At 45.9% G+C, this 13,245-nt stretch overlaps 1 protein-coding gene across 5 annotated transcripts in view; it reads left to right on the forward strand.

Annotated features, from left to right (window-relative positions):
• The window catches only part of SPECC1 (sperm antigen with calponin homology and coiled-coil domains 1), a 560,436-nt gene that overhangs the window by 334,665 nt on the left and 212,526 nt on the right, over nt 1–13,245 (forward strand). For all 5 annotated transcript variants that reach the window (XM_088453631.1, XM_088453630.1, XM_088453633.1 and 2 more), the window contains 2 exons: nt 611–818; nt 6,933–7,006. In XM_088453631.1, coding sequence (XP_088309757.1) covers nt 611–818; nt 6,933–7,006 — 282 coding nt within the window. The remainder of the gene's footprint in view (nt 1–610; nt 819–6,932; nt 7,007–13,245) is intronic.

Below are 13,245 nucleotides of genomic sequence, written 5' to 3' on the forward strand. Positions count from 1 at the left end.
TGTAATATCCTTTGCTCATTAAACATGTTATTCAGTAATCTCCCTATGCTAAGAAAAAGTGGAACATTTTAAATGCTAGTCAGTGTATTCTGAAAACAACTAGCTGACAAAGTCAAAAGGTTTATGGATTGAGGTGGCTATTTTCACATACAGAACAAAAACACGTCTGTTACATGTGCGCATGTTTTGGTTTTGGATCTGGAATCATCTTCGTGTTTTGGTTTTGCAAGACCACCCTCAAGTGTTTTGGATTTGGATAAAAATTGGTCAAAAATTAATAAAAATCAATTAAAACAGCTAAAATCTGAATCTAAAACCCAAGTTCATTTTTTAAATCCGAGTTCTGAACCGGCAACAGATCCGAACTGGGACTCTGTTCAAACTGGATCACAAAATTAATCCGAACCTTGATCCAGTTCTACTCGGAATCCCTAAATTCGGGTGTGTTCAGATATCATAAATCCGGACCCGCACATCTTTAGTTACATGTACTGTAGTCTGGCCATAAACTCATAAATCTGTTCAGTTTTCTATAACTTAATTTTACTTGTTTTGTGGGTAAGGTGAAGTGAGAGGACTGATTGTATAAGTTATGAACTCTGCTCCTCAGGTGGAGACTGAATGCCATGACCTGAAAGAGCTGGGAGACCAGAGGGAAGAACAGCTGAAATCTGCAAACATGAGGCTTCAGGAGAAGAGCTCCGACAGGGAGAATGAAATCAAGGACATGAAGGACACCATCTTTGAGCTGGAGGACCAGGTGGAGCAACATCGTGCTGTCAAATTACATAACAACCAACTCATCAGTGACCTGGAAAGTAAGCGCATGCAGTCTTGTAGAATATGTTCTCCCACACACACTCAGGGCCTGATTCACAGTCGGACGCTATTTGCGCTCGCTCGTTCAGAAAAAGGGGCCGGCTATTTAAATTGAGCGCTCGTTCTTTGCAGTCTGTTGACGCCTCTATGTGTGAGCGAGCGAACAAAACATGCGGTCGCTATTTTGTAAAGACGCCCCCTGGCCGCTCGCATCCTACGTCATCTCCGCTATTTATTAGATTAATCGAGTACATCAAAAGGCGTCTGAACTGCTCGCAGTGCTTGTGGTAGGTTTTACTTCCCACAATGCGAACAGTTCAGGCTAAGAGACAACCAAGTGACATGGTCGATGACGCTGCTTTGTTAATTATGCACACCCTTAAAACGTCCGTTTTGACCGTTTGGCACGCCTGCGTTCGGATCTCCACTCCCCGTTTTCAAGCACCTTCCCCTGTTACCACCCACAAACACCTCATCCTGTCACTCAAATTAGCAGGCACTCGCTATTTTGCGAGCGCTCGATTTCTGACCGCACTGACTGGTTGGCGCATGCGCACTACGACCCATGCGCAGATGTGTGAACATCGCTCGGAGCGAACGAGCGGCCGCTTACGAGCGGCTTTGAATCAGGCCCTCAGTGCAAAAACCAGGGACTTGGGTTTTTTAACTTCAACTTTATAAAACGGGATACATTTGGAGGAGCGTAAAGCGGTGTCACTAAGTTATTTACTATTAAGATACACTGGCTCCTATGTGTTTCATCTTTCCGATACCAATTAGGCCACATATGCTGAATCTAGACCTTACCTCTTTCTTACAAACCATGCATACATCTTTGACTTAAAATCTATTAGCAGGTACAATGGTGTTTACCACTATGAAAAGGTGCTGTAACCCATGGTAATGAGATGTTTGCTCATTTTATATACTGAACTAAAAAAATTTATTTGGATATGACTTATGTGGGTTGCAGCATCTGTTTGTGCCATATGCTGAGTCGGAGGTACAGATGTGTCCTCATAAACCTAACTTCAATATGCCATGCAGCTTGAGACACCTGATGCGGGTGAGCTACACCGAGTGGTATGGCATATTTTTCATGTCTTTCACTCGAAAGTGCATCTTAGGGCCATATTCAATTTGGAGCGAAAAGTCCGTTATCGGCGATAATTTATCACCGATGACGTAATTTTCGCCATTTTCATTTATCCCCATATTTAATGTCAAAGACTTTTCGCAGGTGTGAAAAGTCTTTGTCAAAAAACAGGGATAAGCTTTCACCATTGAATAGATGGCGAAAAAAAGTGCAGAATTGGTGTTTTGGGTGCAGACTTTAAAAAGTACCCTGCAGCTCTTGGAATGTCCCCTAAAAGTTTCAATAGGACACCCCAAAAAAAGGTTTTGTTTTGGGGGCCAAAAAAAAAGTTGGGGGACAACTAGCGAAATAGACTCGGGATGGGGGAGGGGTCTCCAAGTATGCGGCAGGTGTTTTCTAGAATGAATTGGTTGCGGTAGGTGGCTTTTTTAAAGAATTTTAAAACTTCACTTTAGGGACTTAAAAATATGCTTGCACCCATTTTTATGTACCCCAAATTTGATGGGACTAGTTGATTTTTCAAAAAAATTAAGCTAATTGCTATTCTTCACCACTTCTTTAAAGACGCAATAAAGCACCTGTCATGGCCGTTTAAATAAAAAAACCAAATACCTTTAGCAGGCCAATTCGGGGGTACCCAGAGTGATCCCCCATGTCAGACCATCTTTTGGGGAGTGACAGGCTAATTTCCCCAAATGTGACATGACATTTTTGCCGATTCCTAATTGAATACGAGGGTACGCTGGCACGCGCCCGATACTTTATCCCCTAGAAAAACATTGATGATGGCGAAAAGTCCGACCTCTGACTTTTCGCCTCTAATTAAATATGGCCCTGAGTCGCAACGTGATGCGACAAAACCGCTTCACAAGACTACACTGTTTAATTTGATATGCAACACTTATACATCTGTGTGCGACTGAGTTTGAATCTGCACAACGGAACTTGCACACAGATATACAAGTGGCGCATATCAAATGAATCCGTGTAGTCTTGTGAAGCGGTTTTGTAGCATTGCACATTTGAGAAAAAAAGATACATAAAAGATGCTTGGCGCAAGCCCGAGTCACACGAGACCTGGCGCACCGAGAAGGGCTGTTTAGCACGACTGCAGCAATAGTGCATGAGGACACCTCTGTATCTGAAGATGCATCCAGCTCTGCTCCAGTATCATATGCGTACATACAACGGGTTGGGTATGGGAGACCAGCAGTCGGGATGCCGGCCGTCAAAATACTGACAGCGGCATCCTGATGTTGAGAATCCTGATAGGGGCTAAGCAAGTGTACTAACCCTCCCCCCCCGCACCTGAACCTCCCCTTTTAGTGCCTAAACCTCTCTCCCCAAACCCGCAACCTAACCTTAAACTCCCCCCCTCCCCCCTCCCACCATGGTGCCACACCCTAACCCTCCCCTTTTAGTGCCTAAACCTAATCCACCCCTCTGCCGGTGATGCCTAAACCTATCCTAACCCCCCCCTGCCCGCAGACTAACCCTAGTCCCCTTGGTTCCTAAACCTAACCCATCCCTGTGGTTATAAGCTACCCTGGCCCACTATACTTACGTTCCGGATGCCGGCTGTCGGGATTCCGGCGTCGGCATCTCAGCTGATGTCGGGATACCGGGGCCCGTATTCTGGCCGCGGGTCGGGTCTCCAGCATCGAGATTTTGACTGCTGGCATTCCATGTGGCGGTACACTAATTACATCCCCATAAACTAGGCACTCGTACACCCAAATTGGTCATAAGCATAATGACAGTTTATTAACATTTTTTGTAATGACAAAAAACTTGTTCACTAATAGGTTTGATATAACTTATTTATATATATATATTCTACAATAAAACCGATACAATATTCCTTCACGTGTATTAATGAAAGTAGGGAAAAATATTTTTAAAGTAGGTATGAGAGCCATTAGTGTAAATTATACAAATAGGTGCTTTCTTCATTGATCATTCCTATCTGCTTCAGAGGCGAATCTGCAATCAGCCAATCAGAGGCGGTTAGATTGTGCTGGCGACCATCGTCATGATCTATGTGTATTTGAATCAGTTCTTGGGAGCTCGTGATACAGCTACTGACAGGCATATTTGCGTCTCCGTGCCTTTTTACCCCAGTTTGTGATTCCATGAAAATGCCTTTACTGTGTTCTGTCTGTGGGCCTGATCCAGCAGCGGATGCTAATCTGCGATTTACGCAGATTGGGGAATTATTTGCCACTAACTGCAAGAGGGAAAAGATGGGTTGCGCTGCTGCTGCTGCTGCTAAATAATAAAAATGCTTAATTGATCCACATAACAAACTTCTCTGAATCACAAAACATTTATTACACACATAATAAAATTGACATAGTAATAGATATAATATCTCTATAGAGAATAAAATTCAACCAAATTGTTGCAATTACTGTGACAGCTTTATGTAACTGCAATGTGTATATCTATAATTGGATACAATTAGATTCAATTGCTCCCCGCTCAATGTGTCAACTGTGTTTAGTATCCAATAAGTTAATCTAGAAAGCAGCATATGGGCTCATACTTTCAATACACCAAAGCTGCTTGTGTTTGAATAAGAACTTATAAAGATGTGCCTCCTTAGATCCACCAAGGTGGACAGGGCATGTACTTGACCGGCACCATGGCCTGGCAGCAGTCTCGTGTCCTCACTGATGATTAGGATGTTGCCGCTTGCTCTCACGGCTAGAATATCAGCTGATTGGGCTTGTGTGGTAGCGGCTGTGAGCAAGGCACGCACCTGACCGATGGTCCGTTCTAGTAACAGTCTCGTGGCCCCGCTGGTGGTGTAATTTCTGCCGCTCTCTCACGTCCTGATTAAGAGCTGATTAGGCTCCGGGTGAGCCAACACCTCTCTGCACAAATAGTGAAATAAGACGGTTGGTAGCAATAGGAGTCAATTCCAGATATTAGTAGCACTTGGTCACTGTAGATAAAACCCCTTCGACGCGTTTCATTCCTCTCTGGGAGCTCTTTCAATTATTTGCCATTGTGCATGCGTGTAATTCACACTACACACGTGTCGTGAACGCTTTGCGATTACGTAAGCACATAGGAATCATTCGCAAAGTGAATGTCGTGGTCAACGTTTGGGAGCGGTAACGGGGGTTGGTGGTTAGGAGAACGCAGGCATGTCTGACCAATGCCATTACGTTGGGCGTGCATAAATTAGCCATTGCGATTGCTTTTTTATCATGAGACCTCTCTGCGTTCGAGGTCAGCTGCAGTATTTGAGACAGGTTAGACTTGCCCGATCTGCGTCGATGTTAACGATGTTTATGCAGGTATGCAACATCTGACGCAGATGAGAAGGCAGCAGTGGGCGTCCCTATGCTAGGGTAAGCTTTTTAACTATTAGCAGATATACACAGCTGCGTTCCGTGTGAAATCGCAGCTGCGATCGCATTAGCGGCCCCTGCTGACAGGGGTGTATCTACCCATTGGCCAGGATGGCACTTGCCAGGGGCGCCGGCCAAAGGGGGGGCGCCGTCCGGCAGTGCCCCCAGCAGCCAATGAGTGGACTAATCTGCTAGTCCCACAGGCCCTAAGTGTAGGGCAGACCGCAGTGAGAACGGTTTGCCCTACACGGTTTACATACACACAGCTGCCAGCAGAGGCTGTCTGTTTGTTATAGAAGCCAGCCAATGAGAGTCAGACAGACTCTCATTGGCTGCTGCATCCACAGAGGGAGCGGGCTGGAGCTCACTCATGAGCTCCGCCTTCCGGCTCCCCCCCGCAGCAGGTGATGGGAGAGACGTCATGACGTCTCTCCCATCCCATAGTGCAGAGCGAGAGTAGGCCGAGAGGAGTGGACAGCGTCGGTTGTCGGCAAGGTGATTTTTTTTTTTTTTTTCTGGCACAGCTCAGCGGGGGAGTGTGGCTACTAGAGGGCACTGAATAGGGGGGCCACTACTTGGAGCATGTTATGGGGGGGGATGGCCTACTACTGGGGTAATGCATAAGGGGGACTATTACTGGGGGCACTGCATAGGGTGGACTACTACTGGGGGCACTGCATAGAGGGGACAACTACTGGAGGCACTGCATAAGGGGGACTACTACGGGGGGACACTTCCTGAAATTATGGGGTGGAGGGGGCGCCAGTCCATTACCCTGCCAGGGGCGATCGGATCCCTGGATACATCCCTGCCTGCTGATTCAGACCCTGTATTTGGACGCCCCTTCCCACAGCTGCATTTTTTGGTGGGCATGTTCAATACAACTTTGTTTACTTCACTCTGAGCAAATCCATGACCACTAATTTCTTGTCAATCGCAATATCAATCTGAAATTTTACACTCTTAAAATCTCCATTTTTATTCTATAGACGCCAGTATGAATTTAACAAAAGCACTCCTAAAAATTTTTTAATTATCCGAGTGCATGAAAAATATGCATTTTTTTATACTCTGAAACAGCAGTTTTAAAAGAGAAACACATGCATGACATCTTCAATACACAATTTACTAGAGGCATCCCATAAATATGCGAGAGGGGTTACCTGGGGACACAAATCAGAGGGCAAAGGGTAACATTTAGGAAAGGTACACAACAGAGTTCGGGAACACAAAAGGGAAGGCTGTGACAATTAGAACACAAAAGGGTAGGCTGTGACAATTATTATATGAGATCACACTGAAGTGTATGGGTGAAATGTTTTTAAATGTGCTTTAGCAGTTGTATAAGCGACGACACCTTATCTTGCTCCCCAGACGCGCAGATTTTTGTACGCAAACCCTGTGGGACTGCAAGCAATAATCAGTGAGTCCGGAGGTACCATAGGTGCTGTATATAGCTGCACTTACTCATGCCTAACTCAATCAACCCCTAGGAAAGGGAAGCTGCTGTAAGCAAGCAGTAAGTCATTTCCTTACTGTTGTTAGTGGGGAAATAGTGCCACATGCTGGCCTTAATGCAGCATTACATTAGTTTGTAGTTTTATAGTTTTATTACATGACCTGTACTGATTGAAACTTGTTTTTTTTTTATTCTTTAGACAAAATTGACAAACTGGAGGAACAAAAACAAGATCTGGAAAGACAAATTAAGCTCCTAACAAAACAGATGAAGGTAATTCTTAGTGAAGTTTTTCTTTTTTTTTGTTAAATAAACGGAATATTTGGTTATTAAAAGCATTTGCTAATTATATATTTATGTGAACAGCGAATATTTGGCTTATTTGGACCCCATGAAAAATATGAAATAATAAATACACACACACACACTGTAGTGTTTCATATAACCAAGGAAATAATATATGTGTAATAGTTTGGCATATCACAAATATTTACAAACTAGACCTCGGTACCAACCTTGTTGGTATAATATGTAAAGACAAAATAAAAGCCCACAATGCTGTAGTACTTTTTAAAACCAAAATTAGGAATCTACTGTATAAAAATGTCTATATACATATAGCAACCTTATATATATTTTATCTTACAATACTGGCATCAGGAAACTCCTCAGAGACTATGGGGGCTGTATATAACAGAGAGACCTGCACATTTCATCCTTACAACAGCGCTTTAAGTATGTGTAACTCACAGCAAAAAGTTATTTGGGTGAATGAGTGTATCAATGTATACTGGGAGTGATCCCGCTTGAGGCATAATTACAATGCTGCATGCAAGCAGCTTTGCAATTCCGTCTTTGTAAATATGCAAATACAGCAGGAAGTGTATGACACCCCCTGCTGCATGTGCGATCCCAATACTGCAACCGAGGTCACAGGCTGGGATAACCAATGCGACCATCGGTCGTGATGGTTGTCGGCGCCGGGCTGCCAGCCAGCCGAGTAAGCCTCAGCTTACTTAGGCTGGCCGGCTTGCGAGGCCAGGAAACTGCGTCCGTGGACTCAGCCTCTGGCCTTGCCACTCCCGGGAAACTGGGCGGACACCCCCCCGTTTCCGGGAACGCTGGCCTCCCTCGCACCGTCCCTTAAATGCCTCTACCTGTCAATCAGGCAGAGGCATAGAAGGGTCTGCATGCGATCATGCAGGACCGGGCCTTGCGCACTCTCAGATTCACGATAATTGTGAATCTGCGTTCAGCATTGCACTTGAGTGCAATGTTGAATTAGCCCCACTGTCAGCAGTGGTGCTCCACAGCAGAATCAAATTTTAGTCTTTTTGCTCATATTCCTATCGTTCAGATATCCATCTAAGGTTGGTTAAGCTTGACATCCGCGTCCACCTAGATCCACTACTCTAAAACCCTGTACACACTAGACGATAGTTGAACGATTGGGCCAATTCCGACGCATCGGAACGACAAATCGTTCAAATTGTCAAGTGTGCTATATGCGATCCCGCGCCATTCGATATGTGGTGGCGCTCATGGAGAGCTGATGCAGACTCCAAGAAAGGGTTGGAATGCTTACCGTTTAATGGTGAGGTCCTGTTTGGCCCTGATCTGGGAAAAAAAATTGTGAGCACTTTGGCAGCAGCTAAATCCGCGTGTCTGCCATCGGCCCAAGTTCCTTCAGGGTCTGGGACTTTGTCCTTTTGGCCCTGTTGGGCCCAGGGTAAGTCCAGATCTAACCACCAAACGATGCAAGATATATATCGTTCAGTAGATTGCACAGTGTGTATGCACTAGATCATTTGACAGGTAGTTCAAGGGATTTCTAGACGACCATCGCATCGTTTGCAAGTCGTCTAGTGTGTATCTAGCATAAGTGAACACTCACACTAATACTTTTTCTGTTAACTGTATACAGAGAGATACCACTTACCTGCTATTAAATGCCTATTGTACATAGCACATAGCAGGAAGCAGCATAGATCTCTGTTAGAACACAGTGTATACCTTTCTTCTTCAGGTTCAATAAGGATCCACAGGGATACCATGGGGATAATGTTTTTGGAGTAATCCAGGCAACAAACAGTTAAAGCTTGCAGCCTCCAGGATGCCCCTGGTCCTCCTCCACATATAGTCCGCCCCTGGCCACAGGCATTCAGATGTTCGTTTGGCGTGGCAGTATTCAGAGGCAGCTTTGTAACATCTCTTGTGATTTTGGCGGCTGAGCTTGCTAGCAGTGATGCCGGGGCCCAGACTGCAACCGGACGCACGGAGATGTCAGGTAAGGCGATTCCTTGTTTACAGGGAATTGCTCATGGCAGTCCTTGCTTCCGGCACCAAAGACGCACCGGAAGTCACTGCAATGAGCTCCGGAGCGTCCGTGTCCTCACAAGACCATCGGGGCCTTATCGTCTGACGCCGGTGATTGGCAGCAGATGCTTCTGCTGCCATGAGGCCAGCGTTCTCGGATGGTTGATGCAGCTTAGGGGAGGTAGGTTCTCCCCCGACCCAGACGCAGTTCCATCAAAGGTTTTCACGCGTCCGGGTCGATCCTCCTACACGCCTCGTCTATATGAGATGCTCACAGTCCACTATCGGTGTGCTATTGTAGCTGTTGGTCTCAGGAGGTTTTGGGTCAGTCTCCCTGTACACATCTTGGGTCAGGTATATAGTGCTCTATATCCTACCAAGCATTGTGTTTTGAGTAGTTGATTCAGAGTCCATTACAACTATATTACATATGCATTGTATTTGACTGTTTGCTAGCTGCTGTGTTGATACTGCCTTTTTTCTACATCAGGGTCCATAGGGTATCCACAGGATACCTTGGCTTATAGGCGATGGCAGTAGACATCGGGTACCTCCAGAGTTTTTCAGCCTCCTAGGATGCACTGGGGTCCCTCTCCTATAGCCCGCCCCCGAGCCAAGGCAAATCAGTTTCGTTGGTGCCCGGCTCGGAGTCGGATCACCTCTTCAGAGGGGGGATGTTGGACAGCCCCTGAAGTTTCTTCCAGCAGCTTTTGCTGCGATGATATGAGCAGGCAGCATAAAAAAGCTATTTAGAGGTCCATGCTGCCGCTCCTTCTCCCCGCCGAGCCAGAACGCCGGTACTGGCTTGGGCGGAAGGCAATCTCCCAGCTGTCTCGGCAGTGTTCATTCCAGGAGTACTCAACTGGGAAGGAGACTTCCTCAGCCGTCAAGACGTGCATCCAGGGGAATGGTTTCTTCACCAGGAGGTGTTTTCATTCCTAGTGAACAAGTGGGGCCTTCCAGAGATAAACCTCATGGCCTACTGACAAGACAACAAGCTGTCTATGTACGGGTCAAGAACAAGAGACGAGGAGGCTCTTCTTGTAGACGCTCTGTTGGTCCGGTGGACCTTCCAGTTTGCGTACCTCTTCCCTCCGTTCTCCCTTCTTCCTCGAGTACTTCGGAAGTTCAAGCAAGAAGGAGGCACGCTCCTGTTGATAGCTTCAGCATGGCCCAGTCGTCACTGGTACTCAGATCTTTGGAGTCTCTCCATAGACACTCCGATGCTGTTGCCTCCACGTCCGGACCTATTGTCTCAAGGTCCTTGCCATTACCCGGACCTGGGTCATCTGTCTTTGATGGCGTGGCTGTTGAGACAGCCCTTTTAAGGTCCAGAGGTTTTTTCAGCTCTGTAGTTAACACCATGCTCAGAGCTCGGATGCCTGCTTCTGCAAGAATTTACCACAGAGTGTGGCATATTTTCTTTGAATGGTGTCGACCTAGAGGCTATGATCCTCAGGTGTTTAGGATATCCAGGGTTTTGGCTTTCCTACAGGTGGCTTAGATCACGGTCTTCGCCTTGCTTCCCTGAAGGTGCAGGTTTCTGCCCTGTGGTTTCAGCACAGGATTGCTACCCTTCCTGATATCCGCACTTTTATACAAGGTGTACTTCGTATTTAGCCTCCCTTTGTTCCACAAGTGGCTCCTTGGGATTTGGCTGTGGTCCTGAGGGCTCTCCAAGGACCGCCGTTTGAACCACGGGGCTCAGTGGATTTAAAATGGCTTACAGCTAAGACTGTGTTTCTTCTGGCCATTGCTTCGGCCAGAAGGGTGCCAGATTTGGGGGCTCCCTCATGTCGCTCTCCCTTTCTGATTTTTCATAGGGATAGGGTAGTGCTTCGCACTCGTCCTGGTTTCCTACCTAAGGTGGTATCTAGTGTCCACATTAATGAGGAAATTATGGTGCCGGCCTTTAATTCCCCAGACCTCTAAGCTAGTGAGGCCTCCTTGGATGTGGTACGTGCTCTAAGGATTTTTGTTGACCGTACTAATTCATTTCAGATGTCGGACACTTTGTTTGTTCTCTATGGTTTCCTTAAGAATTGTTGGCCGCCTCTAAGCAGACTTTGGCAGGGTAGATTCGCATGGCGATTTCTGAGGCTTACATTCATTAGGGTCTTTCTGTACCATCCTCTGTTAAAGCTCATTCTACTCTGTCTGTGGGTCCTTCGTGGGCAGCTTGGTGTGGTGCCTCTGCTGTTCAGCTCTGCAAGGCAGCCCTGTCCATATTTTTGTGAGGTATTATGCATTTGATACCTTTCGCCTCTCAGGATGCTTCCTTCGGGCGGCGGATTCTCCTTTCAGCACAGGAGCGTACCCACCCTTAAAGGATACTGCTTTGGGACATCCACAAGGTATCCTGTGGATACCCTTTGGACCCTGAAGTACAAAATATGAGATATGGTAAGAACTTACCCTTGTTATCTTAATTTCTACGAAGTCCGTAGGGTTCCACAGGACTCCCACCCTGTCACACTTGTACTGCAGATGGGCTTTGTTCTGGTCACCGGTTTTTCTGTCTCCTTCTGGTGAGAATGTGATTCTTGTATGTTCCGGACTTTCTTCTCTCTATTTCTTCTCCTCCTCCGGCCCATGGCTTGTTACGTAATTGATTTGCATTGACGGGGGCGGGGTATAGGAGAGGGACCCCAGTGCATCCTGGAGGCTAAAAATTAACTCTGAGGTGCCCGATGTCTGCCGCCATCGCCTAAACCCCAAGGTATCCTGTGGAACCCTATGGACTTCGTAGAAATAGAGATAACCATATAGTTCTTTCCATATCTCATATTATTTCTGACTTGTCAGTTATAACTATCACTGTTTTTCTCCTCATCCCTCTGTTGCAGGTGTATGGTTTTTTTTTCTTTATACTTCACATTTACTTGTTATTTGTGAAGGCTGTAACATTACATTGCTTTGCATTGTTACCTTTATTATAATTGATATGTCAAAAAGTAAAGGGAATCAGGAGGAGGGGGACCCTGTGCTGGTTTCATGTAAATCCTGTTTGGCGGGCTTGTCTCTCAGAACTTTATAAAGGATGGTTTGTGTGCTGTCTGTTATAATGAGCCACCTCACCAGTTCAGTATACCAGTCCCTGTACAAGAGCCATCTTGGGTGTCCTCCTTGTGTCAGGTAATGAAGCAGTTTGTAGATCGTATGGCTACTCCCATGCTGCCTCCTTGTATGGGGTACCCACAGCATGCTATGTTTGCACCTCCTATACACCCTTCCTGGATGCTTGCTAATGCCCACTCAAGTCAGTCAGCTGTTGTGAGCAGACCAGTAGTCACTAAGGCGTCTAAACGAAAGTTATCTTTTTATCGGTCTGTTCAGCATATGCATTCAGACGCATCAACAGAGGAATCAGATGATGCGCAGGTTTCTTCTTCAACATCTACCTCGGGAGAGGAGGACCATCCTTCTACAGTGGATGTTCCTTCTTTGGCGAGGGCAGTTAAATCAATCCTAGATATACAGGATGATGAACCAGCTCCTAGTAAGAAGGCTCCAGTGTTTAAACAGTGTTTATTTTCTAAATCCGAGCAGCTCTCTGAACGTATGGAAGAGACATGGGGTAACCCAGATAAACTGTTTTATGTTACTAAAAGATTAGCATCATTGTATCCTTTCCCAGCATCTGAATGTACTAAGTGCGAAATCCTTCCTACTGTGGATGCTCATGTGACACACTTAGTCAGGAATGCCACGTTGCCTATTCAGTCAGCATCTTCTTTCAAAGATCCTACAGATAGGAAAATTGAAACTTGTCTTAAGGCAATATTTTCATCATCTGCAACTGTTACTCCAGCTATGGCTGGGGCTTGGGTAGCCAAAGCGGTTGAAGAATGGGCGGGCGCATTGGAGGATTCTCTACCAGATGCTACCAGAAAACAGCTCACATATATCTCCCACATACGGGAAGCAGCCTCCTATTTGGAAGAAGCTGCAATAGATGCAGGACTTTTAGCTTCTAAAGCATCAGCAGCCTCAATGGTGGCTCGTAGGGTCCTTTTGGTTAAGGTCCTGGAAAGCTGATATAGGGTCAAAGAGGCTCTGGAATCCTTACCTTTCTATGGAAATATACTTTTTGGAGCATAGTTAGATAAGATAATAGCTACTCTGGCAGCTTCAAAATCTGCAGGTCTGCCATCTACAGCTACAATAAAGTCTAGGCAGTTTTCTTTTCGGTCCTT

This window comes from Taudactylus pleione, unplaced genomic scaffold, assembly GCF_031769625.1.
Source record: "Taudactylus pleione unplaced genomic scaffold, aTauple2 ptg000585l, whole genome shotgun sequence".
Classification (NCBI taxonomy): Eukaryota; Metazoa; Chordata; class Amphibia; order Anura; family Myobatrachidae; genus Taudactylus; species Taudactylus pleione.